The following is an 18,912-nucleotide window of genomic DNA, read 5'->3' as shown; positions in this document are numbered from 1 at the left end:
TGCATGCTGGCACGGCAGCGGAGTGGTCAGCACGGCTGCCTCACAGCGCCAGGATGTGCAGATGCCGCGTTGGATGGGGTGGGGGGCACACACTAAGAAGTCATTGCGTCATGGAGATTCCAGCATGGAAAGAGGCCCTTCGGCCCAACTTGTCCATGCCGCCCTTTCTTTTAAAACCCCTAAGCTAATCCCAATTATCTGCACTTGGCCCATATCCCTCTATACCCATCGCACCCATGTAACTATCTAAATGCTTTTTAAAAGACAACATTGTACCCACCTCTACTACTACCTCTGGCAGCTTGTTCCAGACACTCACCACCCTGTGTGAAAAAATTGCCCCTCTGAACACTTTTGTTATCTCTCCCCTTAAACCCATGCCCCCTAGTTTTAGACTCCCTTGCTTTTTGGAAAAGATATTGACAATCTAGCTGATCTGTGCCCCTCATTATTTTATAGACCTCTATAAGATCACCCCTCAGCCTCCTACACTCCAAAGTAAAAAAGTCCCAGTCTATTCAACCTCTCCTTATAACCCAAACCATCAAGTCCCACTAGCATCCTAGTAAATCTTTTCTGCACTCTTTCTAGTCTAATAATATCCATTCTATAATAGGATGAGCAGAACTGCACACAGTATTCCAAACGTGGCCTTACCAAAGTCTTGTACAACTTCAACAAGACGTCCCAATTCCTGTATTCAACGTTCTGATCAATGAAACCAAGCATGCTGAATACCTTCTTCACCACTCTGTCCACCTGTGACTCCACTTTCAAGGAGCTCTGAACATGGACCCCGAGATCTCTTTGTTCTGTAACTCTCCCCAACGCCCTACCATTAACTGAGTAAGTCCTGCCCTGGTTCAATCTACCAAAATGCATCACCTCGCATTTGTCTAAATTAAACTCCATCTGCCATTCGTCAGCCCATTAGCCCAATTGATCAAGATTCCATTGCAATTGGAGACAACCTTCTTCACTGTCCACAATGCCACCAATCTTGGTGTCATCTGCAAACTTACTAACCATGCCTCCTACATTCACATCCAAATCATTTATATAAATGACAAATAACAGTGGACCCAGGACAGATCCCTAAGGCACACCACTGGTCATAGGCTCCAGTTTGAAAATCAACCCTCTACAATCACCCTCACAACACCAGGTTAAAGTCTAACAGGTTTAGTTGGAATCACAAGCTTTCGGAGCGCTGCTCCTTCCTCAGGTGAGTCTCACTTTAACCTGGTGTTGTGAGACTTCTTAAAAGTCCAACAAGTTTATTTGGGACCACAAGCTTTTGGAGCGCTGTTCCTTCACTCGGGTGAGTCTCACTGTCTGTGTGGAGGTTGCACGAGGTACTCCGGTTCCCCCCACAGTCCAAAGATGTGGGGGTTAGGTTGATTGGCTATGCTAAATTGACCGTAGTATCGGGGGGGGGGATTAGCAGGGTAAATACGCACGGTCATGGGGATAGGGTCTCCCCATGGGATTGTGGTTGGTGCAGATATGATGGGCTGAATGGCCTCCTTCTGCACTGTAGGGATTCTATGATTAATTAACTAGAAGCAACGAGCAGGGAAAAGACAGCAGAATGGCACCAAGTTATGATGTGAGTCTGAAGAGTCGGTGAGAATACAATGGGCTGAACAGCCTCCTTCCCCGTAACAATTCTGTAATTTCAGGGAGAGGAACAATGAGGTTCTTTTATAAGAGTACGTTATGAGCTGTGGATCCTTTAATGAATGGCGAGATGTGTGCGTATATTTCCAGGTAATGTAAAAGACATTTAGAACATGATTTGATTTATTACTGTCACATGTATTGGCAAACAATAAAAGTTATTGTTTCTTGTGCACTATACAGACAAGCCATACCGTTCATACAGAGCATCGGGCAGAAGGAAAACCGAATATAGTGTTACAGTCATAGCTAGAGTGCAGAGGAAGGTCAGCTTAATATAAAATAGATTCATTCAAAAGTCTGACGGCAGCAGGGATGAAGTTGTTTTTGAATTGGCTGGAACGTAATATCAGACTTTTGTATCTTTTTCCTGACGGAAGAGAAGTTTAAAGTTTATTTATTAATGTGACAAGTAGGCTTACATCAACACTGCAATGAAGTTACTGCAAAAATCCCCTAGGTGTCTCCGGCGTCTGTTCGGGTACACTGAGGGAGAATTTGGCATGGCAAATGCACCTAACCAGCATGTCTTTTGGAGTGTAGGAGGAAACTGGAGCACCTAGAGGAAACCCACACACACACACATGGGGAGAACGTGCAAACTCCACACAGACGGTGACCCAAGCTGGGAATTGAACCCGAGTCCCTGGCACTGTGAGACAGCAGTGGTAGCCACTGTGCCACCTTGCTGCCCCAGAAGGTGGATGTCCGGGGCATGTGGGGTCTTTAATTATGCTGGCTGCTTTGTCGAGGCAGTAGGAAGTATAGATACAGTCAATGGATGGGAGGCTGGTTTGTGTGATGGATTGGGTTATGTTTACCTTTTGTAGTTTTTTTTTGCGGTCTTGGGCAGAGCAGGAGCCATACCAAGCTGTGCTACAACCAGGAAGAATACTTTCTACGGCGCATCTATAAAAACCGGTGAGATTTTAAGCGCGAGTGAAAATGCAAAGAAAGCTCAGAGTCGAGTCTTGGCCCTTGACTATGTGGTTGCTGGGGAAGCCACTGTGCTCTCTGCCTTCAATCACACGTTTACATAACGGGTGCTAGTACCTGGATGGGACGGGGTGGGGGGGGGGGGGGCGTTGGAGAGAGAAAGAGCCAAGTTTGTAACTGAAGTCGCTGGAATGCAATTACAATGACTTCACGTGGGAGGATGCGAGATGGATGGGGCGCCATTCCATTCTGAATGCAGGTCAGATCACAGGATTACTCCCTTCCTATTAACCGTGAAATCTTCTCTACTTTGGATTAAGAGCCTGCCATTGTCAGGACAATGGGGCACTTCCAGTAAAGCACAGCTTGTATCAGGTTCATGTTTCTGCTGTGCGCTGGGATTAAATCCCAAGGAAACTGGTGCAAAAAAATAATATACAAACAGGCTGACTGATCCGCCTCCAAATCCTCCCGACGGAGGCTGTTTTGTGTGCCGAACACTAGATGGGGCAACTCTACAGGGGAGTGTAGTGTTGTCCATCAGTTGTACCTCATTTATGATCAGGCGCTGACAAAGAGGGGAAAAAGTGAGAGCAAAGCAAAATCAACCCGCTCAACCCGACTGCTGAGATCAAACACTTCACACCTCCTTTAATCTGGAGGGTAAATACAGCAACACAAACAACACATGCAACTAACTGGGCTGGCTGATTGCTCTCTAGCCAGATCCTCGGGGCATCACGGTGCCACAGTGTTTAGCACTGCTGCCTCACAGCGCCAGGGACCCAGGTTCGATTCCCGGCTTGGGTCACTGTTTGTGCGGGGCCTGCACGTTCTCCCCGTGTCGGCGTGGGTTTCCTCCGGGTGCTCCGGTTTCCTCCCACAGCCCAAAACGTGTGTTGGTTAGGTGAACTGGCTATGCTAAATTACCCCTTAGTGTCTCAAGGTGTGCAGGCTAGGTGGATTGGCCCTGCTAAATTGCCCCTTAGTGCTCAAAGATGTGCAGTTTAGGTGGATTGGCCATATTAACTTGCCCCTTAATGTCCAAAGGTGTGCAGTTTAGGTGCATTGGCTATGCTAACTTGCCCCTTTGTATCCAAAGATGTGCTGGTTAGGTGGATTGGCCATGCTAAATTCTCCCTCAGTGCACCCAAACAAGCGCCAGAGTGTGGCAACTTGGGCATTTTCAGAGTAATTTCATTGCAGTGTTAACATAAGCCTACTTCTGACACTAATAAGCAAACTTAACAACAAAATCTGGTGAAAGCATGGGTACCACCAGAGATTTTGCAATGTGGTCCCTCCCATATGTCAGACGTTTTGTTTCTAAAGAGAGCCAGCGTTCGCAATCACTGACGGGGCAATGTGCCTTTCAGTGCAAAATCCAGTTCGTGTCCAAATTTAGAAGCTGTTAGCGTCTCCACGTAACCTCTCATCCGATGGCTCGCTATTAATTACCATCAGAAACACATGGGCGCGTTTTTCTTCAAGAAACCACTTCATATCCTGCCCCCTACAATTATGATTGTTTGTCTTCTAATTATTGCATTGTGAGGATATGAAAGAAAACAGATCTGCTTATTTTCAAAAAACAAACCCATTTTTTCAGATGTGGGCGCCCCTCGCAAGGCCGACATTTCTCACCCATCCCTGATCGCCACTGAGAAGCTGGTAGTGAGCTGCCTTCGTGAGCCGCTGATGTAGGTACACCCACGCTGAGTTCAGGGAGGGAACTCCAGGGTATTGTGCCAGACACGCTGAAGGAACGGCCAAGGTGCCTGAAGGGCATGTGGAGGTAGGGGATGGGGGTGGAATCTCACACAGCCAAGCCAATCTCTCTCACAAGAACAGACCAACAGGTCATTCATATTTAAGTGTTGCTGGTGGAACCTTACTATTCCACTGAACGTGGGCCTCGCTGGCTAGGCTAGCCTTTGTTTCCACTCCTAATTGCCCTCAGAAAGGTGGTGAGTGTTGGTGAGCCATCTTCGTGAACACTTGCAGTTCACGTTGTACAAGTACACCAAGAATGCAGTTCAGGAGAGAGTTCCAGGATTTTGACCCAGCCACAGTGAAGGGACAGTGATGTTACTCCATGTCAGGATGGTGAGCAACTTGGGAGGGGAATCCTCATCCCGACTCTATAATTCAGAAAGCTCACCAATGCCTCATCTTTCTCAGAAGACTAAGGAAATTTGGCGTGCCCGCTACAACTCTCACCAACTTCAACAGATACACCATAGAAAGCATTCTTTCCAGGCGTATCACAGCTTGGTATGGGCTCCTGCTCTGCCCATGACTGCAAGGAACTACAAAAGGTCATGAATGTAACCCAATCCATCACGCAAACCAGCTTCCCATTCATTGACTCTGTCTATACTTCCCGCTGCCTCGGCAAAGCAGGCAGCATAATTCAGGACCCCATGCACCCCAACATACTTTCTTCCACCTTCTTCCATCGGGAAAAAGATACAAAAGTCGAAGGCCACGTACCAACTGACTCAAGAACAGCTTCTTCCCTGCTGTTGTCAGACTTTTGAATGGACTTATCTCATATTAAGTTGATCTTTCTCTACACCCTAGCTATGACAGTAACACTGCATTCTGCACTCTCTCATTTCCTTCTCTATGTATGGTATGCTTTGTACAGCATGCAAGAAAACACTTTTCACCGTATACTAATATGACAATAATAAATCAAATCAAGTTGGTTGGTGGTGCCCCTAACCATTCTGCACTTGTAATTCCAGATGGTAGGAGTCGTGGATTTAGAAGGTGATGTTAAAGGAGTCTTGGTGATCTTAGAAACCTTACAGTGCAGAAGGAGGCCATTCTGCCCATTGGGTCTGCACCAACTCTCCAGCAAAGCATTTTACCCACGGACTATCCTCATAACCCCACACATTGACCCCACTGATCTCCCTAACCTACACATCCGATTACGAAATGCCGCAGTGGTTAGCACTGCCACCTCACAGCACCAGGGATCTGGATTAAATTCCCAGCTTGGATCACTGTATGTGTGGAGTTTGTACGTTCTCCCTGTGTCAGCATGGGTTTCCTTGGTCACCACACTTGTGCAAGGATATTTTAGCCTTGGGGGGAGTGCAGAGGAGGTTCACTAGGCTGATACCAGAGATGAGGGGGTTGGACTATGAAGTGAGACTAAATAGACTGGGTCTGTACTCGTTGGAGTTTAGAAGGATGAGGGGGGATCTTATAGAGACGTATAAGATAATGAAGGGGATGGATAGGGTAGAGGTAGAGAGATTCTTCCCGCTCAGAAAGGACAGCAGGACTAGAGGGCACAGCCTCAAGATAAGGGGGGAGCAGTTTAGATCGGAGTTGAGGAGGAACTTCTTCACTCAAAGGGTGGTGAATCTCTGGAATTCTCTGCCTGTTGAAGTGGTGGAGGCTACCTCGCTAAATATATTTAAGTCATGGGTAGATAGGTTTCTGATAGACAGGGGAATTAAGGGTTATGGGGAGAAAGCGGGAAAGTGGAACTGATCCACTTCAGATCAGCCATGATCTTGTTGAATGGCGGGGCAGGCTCGAAGGGCTAAATGGCCGACTCCTGCTCCTATTTCTTATGTTCCTCTGGGTGTTCCGGTTTCCTCCAGTCCAAAGATGTGCGGGTTAGTTGGATTGGCCACGCTAAATTGCCCCTTAGTGTCAGGGGGACGAGCTAGGGTAAATGTAGGGGGGTGACGGGAATAGGGCCTGAGTGGGATTGTGGTAGGTGCAGACTCGATGGGCCAAATGGCCTCCTTCGGCACTATAGGATTTCTATCTTGGGATGTATTTGCATAGCTGCTTGCTATTTACAAGCTAGCTCTGGTATTTAAACAATGTACCAAAAGCGAATGATAACCCAAAATGATTATTTGGTTGTGGGAATATTCTGGAGGGAGCGTAAATTAATGTAAATGCACGTTCTTCACATAACATCTCCACTTCACAAAACATTTCAACTGTTAAGACCGATTTGAAGATTAAAAACTTCACCTGCTCCGGAAGTTTTATTCCAGTTTGACACTGTGTGTTAATGCCAGCCAATATCAGAATCAGGGACACTCTGTTCCCAGTTTGGTGCTTTGAACCAACTTAGATAAAATATAGGGCCTTGTCTGTGACACAGCAACAGACCGTAATATAACATTCAGATCCTCCAACTGGCCTGCAGTACATTTACACTTTGAAAAATCATGGAGCAACCTCACTGCAGTCACAGAATCACTTCAGTGCAGGAAGAGGCCATTCAGCCCATCAAGTCTGCACCGACCACAACCCCACCCAGGCCCCTACCCCTGTAACCCCACGTATTTACCCTAGCGAGTCTCCCTGACGCTCAAGGGACAATTTCGCACGGCCAGTACATCTAACCCGCACGCGTGGGAGGAAACCGGAGCACCCGGAGGAAACCCACGCAGGCACGGGGAGAATGTGCGGACTCCACAGATAAGTCGCCCAAGACCGGCACCGAACCTGGGTCGCTGGCGCTGTGAGGTGGTAGTGCTAACTACTGTGCCACCCACAACGCCACGTGATCATTCACACCCGTCTCGCAAAGCAGATGGTGCCTCAGCTTAAGGTCTCATCTGAAAGTCTGCATCCCCCACAGTGCAGCACTCCCTCTGTACTGCAGCCTTCCACTCACATCTCTGGAGAGTGGGAGACCTCAAAAGAGAATGGAAACCCATTTATAAAAAAATAACTCACTGGCACAAAGCAAGTGACTTCAATTTACAAACGATTTTGGTAATGTTTTCTCCTCCTCAGCACAAATATGTCGGAATGTTCTTAAGACTGATTAAATTTATTTGCTTGTTGAGCTTCTGAGAGATATTTAGTGCAGATTATAGCCAAGTTACTCAATTTCCTGTCTGCAAGACTGTTCAACGATTAACAAGAGTGCAAGCTTTTAACCCTAGTTGTCATTGCACCAAATTGCCAATCATCACATTTCACTAACACAATTTGGAGGGGATTGGGGCAGAGCGAGAGAGAGAGAGAGAGAGAGAGAGGGAGTTGGGGGAGGGGGGTGGAGAATTATGGGGACGTTCCAAAACGGCTTTCACACAGCCAGACTGTCCCTCCCTTTCCCCAGCACCCACCCCGCCATGAAGGCTGGCGAACCCCATTATCATATCATTGGGGTGGCACAGTGGTTAACACTACTGCTTCACAGTGCCAGGGACCTGGGCTCAATTCCCGGCTTGGGTCTTTGCCTGTGTGGAGTCTGCACATTCTCCCCACGTCCGTGTGGGTTTCCTGTGAGAGGAAACTGGAGCACCCACAATCCAAAGATCTGCGGGTTAGGTGGATTGGCCATGGTGCCAAATTGCTCCATGGTGTCAGGGGGCTAGCTGGGTAAATACACGGTGTTATGGGGATTGGGCAGAGTGGGATTGTGGTCAATGCAGACTCAATGGGCCAAATGGCCTCCTTCTGCACTGTAGGATTCTATGATTATGATCTATGAACATCGTGGGCCAAAGGGACTGTTCCTGTGCTGTACGGTTCCTGGGCTTCCCTGTTGTGTTGTCCCCTCTCCCCACATAAGGGTTTCCTCTGGAGGGGTTTGAACAAGTTCTGTCAAAAGGGAAATGGTGAAGGGTCCCCTTCAGGGGTGTACAGCTGAGTACAACACACCCCTCCCTCCCAAGGGAGAAGGAACATGCCTGGGCAGTTCCTACGGACTGCCAGGGACCCCGGGGAGTGGGGGAGGGTTTTCATGGCCTATTGATTTTTAATTGTTTTTAGAGGGTGCACCACTTGGTCAGGGGCTGATGTTGCTAGTGGGATGGACTCTGTAGTGGCACGTCGTGGGACCCACCTCCTGGATTCTGTTTTTTGACGATGCGTCACAAACAAAAGAAATATGGTGAGTAAAGCCAACAGTGCACTCTACGGGGTCTTCCCACCCGAGTCAATACATCGTCAAAAAGAAGGGACAATTCCGCCCCGCGAGATCCCTTAAATTGTAACGCAGGGTTCAAAGTGAACGGAATCGAACATATGCACAGGGCATAGAAACCAAAATCTCAAATAATATCTGGAACATTATTTGATTTATTGTCACATGTATTTACAGTGACAAGTACTGTTTCTTGCGTGCTATACAGACAAAGCATATCATTCATAGAGAAGGAAAGGAAAGAATGCAGAATGTAGTGTTATAGTCATAGCTAGGGTGTAAAGAAAGATCAACTTAATGCGAGGTAGGTCCATTCAAAAGTCTGACAGCAGCAGGGAAAAAGCTGCTCTTGAGTCGGTTGGTACGTGATCTCAGACTTTTGTATCTTTTTCCCGATGGAAGAGAGAATGTCCGGGGTCCCTAATTATGCTGGCTGCTTTGCCGAGGCAGCAGGAAGTGTAGACGGAGTCAGTGGACGGGAGGCCGGTTTGCAAGATGGGTCGGATTACATTCGTGAACTTTTGTAGTTCCTTGCGGTATTGGGCAGAGCAGGAGCCATACCAAGCTGTGACACAACCATAAAGAATGCTTTCTATGGTGCATCTGTAGAAGTTGGTGTGAGTCGTAGCTGGCATGCCAAATTTCCTTAGTCTTCTGAGAAGGGAGAGGCGTTGGTGGGCTTTCTTAACTATGGTGTCGGCATGGTGGGGGGGAGATCAGGACAGATTGTTCGTAATCTGGACACCCAAAACATTGTTATTGGTACCACACGCCGTGATGTTCAAAGGTATTGGAGTCTTCTTTAACAGTGCAATTCAGTATCTGACATTACTACAAAACTATCCACAAAGAGTGTAGAAGAGGTTTACCAGAATGCTACCGGGACTTGATGGTTTGAGCTATAAGGAGGGGCTGGATAGACTGGGACCTTTTTCCCCTGGAGTGTAGGAGGCTTAGGAGTGATCTTATAGAAATCTGCAAAATAATGAGGGGCGTAGATCAGCAAGATAGTCAACATCTTTTCCCAAAGGTAGGGAAGTCTAGAACTAGACGGCATAGTTTTAAGGCGAGAAAGGAGAGATACAAAACAGTCCAGAGGGGAACTATTTTCACTCAGAGTGGTGAGTGTCTGGAACAAGCTGCCAGAGGCAGTAGTAGAGATGGGTACAATTCTGTCTTTTAAAAAGCATTTAGACAGTTACATGGATAAAATGGATATAGAGGGATATTGGCCAAATGTAGGCAACTGGGACAAACTTAGCAGTGAAAACTGGGCAGCATGGACAAGTTGGGCTGTAGGGTCTGTTTCCATGCTGTAAATCTCTATGACTGTGATTATCAGGCAGCATGGCGACACAGTGGTTAGCACTGCTGCCTCACAGCGTCAGGGACCTGGGTTCGATTTCAGCCTCGGGTCACTGTCTGTGTAGAGCTTGCACGTTCTCCCAGTGTCTGCGTGGGTTTCCTCCCACACACTGAAGATGTGGTTAATTGTAAATTTCCCCTTCGTGTCAGGGAGATTAGCAGGGTAAATATGTGGAAGTTATGGGGATAGGGCCTGGGTGGGATTGTTGTCGGTATAGACCCGATGGGCCGAACGGCATCCTTTTACACTGTCGTGATTCTCTGATTCTGGTTTAGGGAAATTACTCAGAGGTTATGGAGGTGTATTCTCGAAAGCAGTGGAGAACACACCGCATTACGCCGCGCGTTTAAGACTGTCCCAGGTGGCTACACAAGGTGTACGGTCACGTTACGGGACTGCTCCACACCCCTTCCAAAAAAATACAGCCATTCGAGTGTTTCGCAAACTCAGTCCAGAGAGAAAGTAGGAAGAGCAAAGTCTTGAGTGTACCTGGTTCTCGAGTGACATCGACCTTTCCCACGTGGATGCCAAGCTCCTGGCGGGATTTTCCAAGCTGCTCCCAATCGTCCTGGATTTGCTTGCAGGCTGGACACCATGGGGCATGACTGCAGAAGGGAAAAAGAAAAACAGCTCAAATTTCGGTAACTTCTCCATCTCCCACACACCAACCAACTACCTACCCTCACTCCTCCAACTCAAGTGATTGGGTCACAAACTGCATTAAAGTCTTGGAATATCAGAGAGTTTAACAAAGAGACATTGGTACTGGTTTGTTGCATGGCCAAGAGTGCAGTCACGAGGTTTTTTAATTCATTCGTGGGACACAGGCTTCACCAACTTATTGTCCATCCCTAGACGCCCTTGAACTGAGAGGCTTGCTATGCACAGTAAGAAGTCTCACAACAACAGGTTAAAGTCCAACAGGTTTATTCGGTAGCACGAGCTTTCGGAGCACTGCTCCTTCATCAGGTGAGTGTGCGTTCTATTCTCAAACAAGGCATATATGGATACAAACCCAATTTACAAAATAATGGTTGGAATGCGAGTCTTTTACAGATAATCAAGTCTTAAAAGTACAGACAGTGTGAGTGGAGAGAGGGTTAAGCACAGGTTAAAGAGATGTGTATTGTCTCCAGACAGGACAGTTAGTGAGATTTTGCAAGCCAAGCAAGGCCTGGAGGTTACAGATAGAGTGACATGAACCCAAGATCCCGGTTGAGGCCGTCCTCATGTGCGGAGCTTGGCTATCAGCCTCTGCTCAGCAATTCTGTATTGTCGTGTGTTGTGAAGGTCGCCTTGGAGAACGCTTACCCGAAGACCAGAGGCTAAATGCCCGTGAAGAGAACACTTCTGTCTGGTGATTGAGCAATGACAGTGGATGAACGAACACCGCTTGACACTCACCTGATGAAGGAGTAGTGCTCTGAAAGCTTGTGCTACCAAATAAACCTGTTGGACTTCAATCTGGTGTTGAGAAACTGCTAACTGTGCTTATCCCAGTCCAACGCCGGCATCTCCACATCATGGCTATGGTCGTTTCAGAGGGCAGTTGGCTGTTAACCCCGTTGCTGTGGCTCAGAACGCACATGTAGGCCAGACCGGGTAAGGACGGCAAATTTCCTTCCCTAAAGGACATTAGTGAACCAGATGCATTTTTCCAAAAAAAGTTTCATGGTCATCAGTAGACTCTTAATTCCAGATAGTTCTTATGATTTCAAATTCCACCATCTGCCATGGTGGGATTCGAACCTGAGTCCCCAGAACATCAGCTGAGTTTCTGGATTAACAGTTTAGCGACAGCACCACTAGGCCATCTCCTCTCCCATGACGGGTGTCTTGTGGGCTTTGCCTTAGTCGGGATCCAGCCCTCGTTGAGTACACAGCTCTTAATAAACATACTGGCTGCTTTCTGCAAAACTCATGCGTTATCAATTCCCCGTTCTTTACAACCACCATCCGCAAGTTCAACGGACAATGAGGATAAAGGAGAGTACGGCACAGAAACAGGCCCTTCAGCCCAAACAAGCCTGCGCTGACACAAGTTACTGGATGGCTGAAAACACGGCCACCACTGGGGAAGCGAAGAAAATCAGGGGCGCGCAAGAAGCCAGACTGGGAGAGCACGGGGGTCTCAGAGTTGTGGAGCGAGAGGAGATCACACATATTAGCAACCCCTGGAACTCCCTCCCCAATAGCACAGTGGGTGTACCTCCACCACAGAGACTGCAGCGGCTCAATATGGCAGCTCACCACCACCTTCTCAAGGGGCAATTATGAATGGCCAATAAAATGCTAGGCCTAGCCAGCGATGCCCACATCCCCTGAAAGAGTAAAAAAGTTGCCACTGTACACTAAGTCAATCATTTAGCTGGACCATCTGTCAAAAGCAAAAGTTAAACTTGCTTGAAAGTCACACGCAGCTTTTGACAATCACACGTCCCAACTCATTAAACCCCCATCTCCTAATCCAGTCTCCCTTCTTCTTCCGATTACTCATCTAACCTGCCCTACAGCTCCTGTCCTACTCTGTTCTCCATCCACTGGCAATATTGCTCCGACGTGGAGATGCCGGCGTTGGACTGAGGTAAACACAGTAAGAAGTCTCATAACACCAAGTTAAAGTCCAACAGGTTTATCAAGTAAACCTGTTGGACTTTAACCTGGTGTTGCGAGACTTCTTACAACGTTGCTCCATCAGCCTTACCCTCACAAGTTCTCTCATTCACTTCCAGGGTGGGTGAGACGGCTGGTAATTTTCCACAACTTGGTACATAATCCCATCACAAGGTTTCCTTTAATATCTGTTGTTCTATCACCAACCCCACCTCAGCAAGCCTGCACTTACACGGCCCAACGTCAATCCAGTACTCTCAAAAGGTTAATAAGACATAGGAGCAGAAATAGGCCATTCAGCCCATCGAGTCCGCACCGCCATTCGATCGTGGCTGATATGCTCCTCATCCCCATTTTCCTGCCTCCTCCCCTTAACCCTTCAACCCATTCCCAATTAAAAATGTCTAACTCCCCCTTAAATTTACTCACTGTTCCTGCATCCACCGTAGTTGGGGTAGTGAATTCTTGCTCTCAATGGCGCTGATGCAAAGGGGTGGGGGAAACCAGGAGTCAGGCATCTTCTCCCTACACTCCCACCCCTCCTCCCAAGACAGCAGAGAAAGTCCAGCAGAACCTGCAATGCGAATCCACCCAGTTGAAGTCGTACAAAATAATTCACTAATCCTTTCCTGGTTAATAGGTTGATTCACAAGATGCAGCATTACAGATGTCTGCTTCCTACCTACTGACAACCCAGTAGTCTGCGGTCTCTCTTTACACGTGCCCCAAGTACTTAATTAACCAATGCCTTCCAGCTCATATTTTAATAACATAATTAAACACACCACTAACATGAAACTCTCTTCCTACACTGCCGAGAAGCATAAAAATAACTGGGTCCACTGCCTGGAAATACCTGCACGTCACCTTGTCTACAAGACGATTCAATAGGGCTCGCCAAACTTCAGGTACCAGCTCATTTTTAATATTTTAGTTTATATTAATTCGTGGGACATGGGTGTCGCTGGTCAGCCAGCATTTATTGCCCATCCCTGGTTGCCCCTGAAGGGCAGTTGAGAGTCAACCACATTGCTGTGGCTCTGGAGTCACACATAGGCCAGACCGGGTAAGGACGGCAGATTTCCTTCCCTAAGGGGCATTAGTGAACCAGATGGGTTTTTCCAACAATCAACTCTGGTTTCGTGGTCGCCAGTAGATTCGAATTTGGGTCCCCAGCTGAGTTTCTGGATTAATAGTCTGGCGACAATACCACCAGACCATCGCCTCTCCATTAACATTGTCCAAGTTACAATGATCATCAAGTTCCTCCCTCTCTGTGCAACCTCCTCTTTCTCCACTACCCTCAGACATCTCCACTCTCCCAATTTTGGCCTCTTGCGCACCCCAGACTTTCTTTGCTACACCAGTGGTGGATGTCCCTGCATTCAACATGCTCCTTAAAACCTATCTATGGGTAGGTTTAATTGTAGAGCCCTGGGGAACGCTGTGGATCAGAGAGACCAAGGGATGCAGGTACATAGTTCCGTGGAAGTAGTGTGGTGAAGAATGCAGTTGGCATACTTGCCTTCATCAGTCAGAATCTTGAATTACAGGAGTTGGGACATTATGTTACAACTATCCAAGGTATTGGTAAGGCCAATACTGTGTACAATTCTGGTCACCTTGCCATAGGAGGGACATTATTAAACTGGAAAGGATGGAAAAAAATTGACAAGGATGTTCCAGGGACTTTGAATTATAAGGAGAAGCTGGATAGGCTTCCCCCTGGAGCATAGGAGGATGAGGGGATGACCTCTGAGGTTTACAAAATCATGAGAGGTATAAATGAGGAGGATAGCTGTGGTCTTTTCCCCAGCGTAGGGGAGACCAAACCTAGCGGACACAGGTTTAGAGAGAGGGGAAAGATTTAAAAGGGACTTTTTCCACACAGAGGGTGGTGTGAATATGGAATGAGCTGCCAGAGGGGGTGGTTGAGGTGGGTACAGTTACAACATTTAAAAGACACTTGGACGGATACACCGATAGGAAAGATTAGAGGGCCACTGACACCCATCAATCGCTGGCCTCCCTCCTTCCCCCACCAATCCTTAGGCACAGCAGCAGCAGAACCCCTCCGCCACCCTCGCTAATCACCCCTAGGCCCAGAGACTTCAGTCCCCGGGCCGCTAATCGTATTTAAGTTCTATTACAACGGTCACGTAAACGGCCTTTGCGCCTGCCTCCCTTCTCAGTTTCCAGCGCAGAGAGGACGCTGCCGGAAACCCGGCGCTGGGAGGGGCAAGCGGGGCGCGAACCGGCCACTGTGACAATCTCCAGGGCCGCCGCGCCGACGGGAGAAATCGCAGAGCGGAATTTTCACCTTAAAAACCAGGGAGAGCTCGGAAACGGCAGGATTAACTCATCGGCGGGGAGTGTTTCGGAGAGGTGGCGACATTTAAAAGAAAAAAAATATTCACCTGCAAGTTAAAAAAAAATAAACATATAAAACAAAAGGCTGGTTGTTGTCAAGCACCCATCCTGAGCAAACATAATCACTGCGCAGGTGAGTCACATTTTAGCTGAAAAGGTGTCGTAACCAATTGACTACGCATGAATTCCTGAAATGTGTCCGATTGCTTTTAAACTGTTTACTTTGTTATGTACACACACGCATTTGAATAAATTGCCCATTAAGGCGATGATATTTTGCCACAAGGACAATTCACCTGGAATAAACTTCAAAAATGAAGCCAGATTTCAAAAGGATCTAGATTGCTGCCTGTGAGAGTTGGTGCAACGCAGCACACGGACACTGGCCGGAATTTCACCGGCACGCCCGCCCCAGGCCAATGGAGAACGCCGTTCTGCAAACCTCACCCACCCCGATTTTCAGGACGGGTGTGCCAGTAAAATCTGAGTCATTAATTCCATCGATAAGCTCTCAAAGTTCATTTAAAAAGGTGTCACACGTAGGCTTACGTTAACACTGCAATGAAGCTACTGTGAAAAATCCCCTAGTCGCTACACTCCGGCACCTGTTCGGGTGCTCCGAGGGAGCATTTAGCACGGCCAACGCACCCTAACCAGCAGGTCTTTCGGACTGCGGGAGGAAACCGGAGCAGCCGGAGGAAACCCACGCAGACATGGGGAGAACGTGCAAACTCCCTCCTTGATGTCACAGCCAATGCTTATCCATCATCTAAACTGAATGGCCCTGGTGTTCTGAGATGCGTAGGTTAGAGGAATCAGCAGGTAAAATGTGGGGGTAGGGCCTGGATGGGATTGTGGTCGGTGCAGACTCGATGGGTCGAATGGCCTCTTTCTGCACTGTAGGGTTTCTACAATTTCTAAGATAAAGGACTCATCTGATCCTTATTACTACAGAGTATATGGGAGGGGGGGTGGGGTTGTTGTGGGCAAACCGTCTGCCATGTTGACTTGAGAACTGTAACAACATTTCAGAAATCAGTCTCACCACACCAGGTTCAAAGTCCAACCGGTTTATTTGGTACCACGAACTTTCGGAGCGTTGCCCCTTCCTCAGGTGAAGGAAGAGTTTGGTTCACAAACAGGACATATACATGTATATAGGACACAAATACAAAACCTGTTGGACTTTAACTGATGTTGTGAGGTGCCTACCCCAGTATAACGCCAGCAACTCCACATCATAACATTTCACCGGATCCAAAGCATTTTGGAGATGATGAAAGAAACTGAACGGCCCTGGAGCAGAAGTAGATCATTCCACCCTTCCATCTGCTTTCGCCATTCCAGAAGATTGTGGCTCACCACTTCTTGCTTCGAGTTCTGCCTTCCTGTCTACCCGCAATTCAATTCTCCCCTATCTGTGGCAAGAACCTCTGCCTTATAAATATTCAATGACCCGCTCCACCGCCTTCTGAGGCAAAGAGTTCCCAAGTTGCATTTATTAATATTTCGTCCCTCGCTGGCGGTGCACATCCTGACTTAGCAAAGTTGCCCGACTGGATGAGGCTTGTTGGGGCAGATGTCACGTGGCATCAACGGGGCTGTGCATCTTGCAACACCTTAAACTGGCAAATCTCCCCAGCAGCGCTAACAGGAAGTGCAGGGTGACTCAGTCATACATTGCTCAGTGTCACTGCTGCTGCCTGCACTCTCCGAAATGCAGGAAACGAAACTTCTGATGTTCATTCAATCATCCTTCCGAAAGCAAACACGTCCAAGTTTGCAGCTGTCAAGAGCTTCGCTCGGACTGGTTCAGATACCAATCTTTACTTGTTTGCTCAAATATCGCGCTGCTTTTTTTCTAATTATTCATTCCTGGGACACAGGCATCGCTGGCTGGGCCAGCGTTTATTGCCCATCCCTAGATCTCCGAGGACAGCTGAGAGTCAACCACATTTCTGTGGCTCTGGAGTCATTTGTAGGTATCCTCCCACAGTCCAGAAGATAAGCAGGTTAGGTGGATTAGCCATTATTAAATTGTCCCCGAGTGTCAGGGGATTAGTAAGATAAATATGTGAGGATAGGGCCTGGATGGGATTGTTGACAGTGCAGGTTCGATGGGCAGAATGGCCTCCTTCTGTACTATAGGGACAGGAGGCAGCCAGACCAGGTAAGGACGGCAGATTTCCTTCCCTAAAATGACATTTGGGAACCAGATGTATTTTTCCAACAAAGTTTCACGGTCATCAGTAGATTCTGAATTCCAGATTTTTTTTTTGTTGAATTCAAATTCCACCGTCTGCCGTGGCGGGGTTCGAACCCATCTCCCCAGAATATTAGCCCAGTTTCTGGATTAATAGCAATAATACCACCAGGCCATTGCTTTGTCTATTTCCTAAATGCTTTCTCCAATAGCTGATGCAGTTTGAATGTCAATAACCACCTCTTCTATGTGGTCATCAAGTTTTGACAGCAGGCACCAGTCAACTATTTAACTGCAGGATGCATCGCAGAGGCGCGTGACCCTGCCCTCCTCTAAAGTCTACTTGCAGATCTGTTCCAGGAAGCTATCAGAAGCAGGGTCCCTCCAAAATCCCTGGGAATTCAGAGCAGGATACCTAACCTCTGACCCTCACAGGAACACGAGCAACAAGCCTGTCCCAACTTGCAGACTATTTTCCATCCTTTGCATCGAGGGAGGAAAGCATGCTCACGATGGGCAGAAAGGCTTCCTCAAATGAGGTAATCCTTGATGATCCTGTATCCGTCTGTGATCTGATTCCTAACTCCATTCATCCGCTTTGCTCCCACATCAGTTAATACACCTCGCCAGCAAAAATCCACCGCCCGCAGGACGTAAAACAAAGGGAATTTGCGCTTTTGTGATTTTGGCAGGATGGGGTTCCACTTCAACTGCCCTGTTTGTCAAATAATGAATCATAGAACCCTACAGTGCTGAAAGACGCCCTTCGGCCCATCGAGTCTGCACCGAACACAATCCCACCCATATCCCTACATATTATACCCACTAATCCCCTCTAGCCTACACATCCCTGGGTGCTAAGGAGCAATTTCTTCACAAAGCCAATCAACCTAACCCGCACATCTTTGGACTGTGGGAGGAAACCCACACAGACACGAGGAGAATGTGCAAACTCCACACAGACACAGTGACCCGAGCCGGGAATCGGACCCAGGAGCTGTGAAGCAGCAGTGCTAACCACTGTGCCACCGTGCTGCCCACTTCCTAACTTTCTTCCTGAATGGTCTGACTCCAATTTCCATGCTGTAGCTCCACGTCTCAGGACGGTCCACGTCACGCCAGTCCACCTGACGAGCGGCATTTCACCGGGGATCAGAAATGATCCCTCCCCCTCTTGTCACCAGGTTAGAGATGAGGAGGTTTGCTGATCGCTGCACAATAGTCAGCACCATTCGTAACTCTTCAGATACTGAAATGGTCCAAACCTGCCTGAGGCAAATGCTACGTTGGCCTTTACAGCGAAAGGATTTGAGGATGGGGATTGGGATGTTTGACTGCAGTTGCATGGGGCATTGGTGAGGCCACACCTTTTAAAGTTGAAGTTTCTAAAGTTTATTTATTGGAGATGCAAGTAAGTTGACATTAACACTGCCACAAAGTTACTGTGAAAATTACCTCCTAATGGTGGGGGACTAGCTAGGGTAAATGTATGGGGTTACGGGAATAGGGCCTGGGTGGGATTGTGGTCAGTGCAGATTCAATGGGTCGAATGGCCTCCTTCTGCGCTGTAGGATTCTACAAAAATTCCCTGCTTGCCTCAATCCAGCACTGAGAGAATTTAGCATGGCCAACGCACCTAACCAGCGCATCTTTCGGACTGTAGGAGGAAACTGGAACACCCGGAGGAAACCCACGCAGACCCGGGGAGAATGTGCAGACTCCGCACTGACAGCGACCCAAGCCAGGAATCGAACCCGGGTCCCTAACGTTGTGAGGCAGCAGTGCCAACCACTGTGCCACCAGCCGTCCTGGACTATTATGTGC

At 47.9% G+C, this 18,912-nt stretch overlaps 1 protein-coding gene across 1 annotated transcript in view; it reads right to left on the bottom strand.

The window, feature by feature from the left end:
* tmx4 (thioredoxin-related transmembrane protein 4) overlaps window positions 1-18,912 on the bottom strand; it is a 49,506-nt gene that overhangs the window by 17,345 nt on the left and 13,249 nt on the right. The window contains exon 2 of the mRNA XM_080200040.1: window positions 10,392-10,507. Within this exon, the coding sequence (XP_080056166.1) occupies window positions 10,392-10,507 (116 nt within the window). The remainder of the gene's footprint in view (window positions 1-10,391; window positions 10,508-18,912) is intronic.

This window comes from Carcharhinus amblyrhynchos, chromosome 12, assembly GCF_965287045.1.
Source record: "Carcharhinus amblyrhynchos chromosome 12, sCarAmb.v2.hapA, whole genome shotgun sequence".
NCBI lineage: Eukaryota > Metazoa > Chordata > Chondrichthyes > Carcharhiniformes > Carcharhinidae > Carcharhinus > Carcharhinus amblyrhynchos.
The sequence above is the reverse complement of the archived record's forward strand: the minus strand, read 5'-3'. Positions and strand labels throughout refer to the sequence as shown.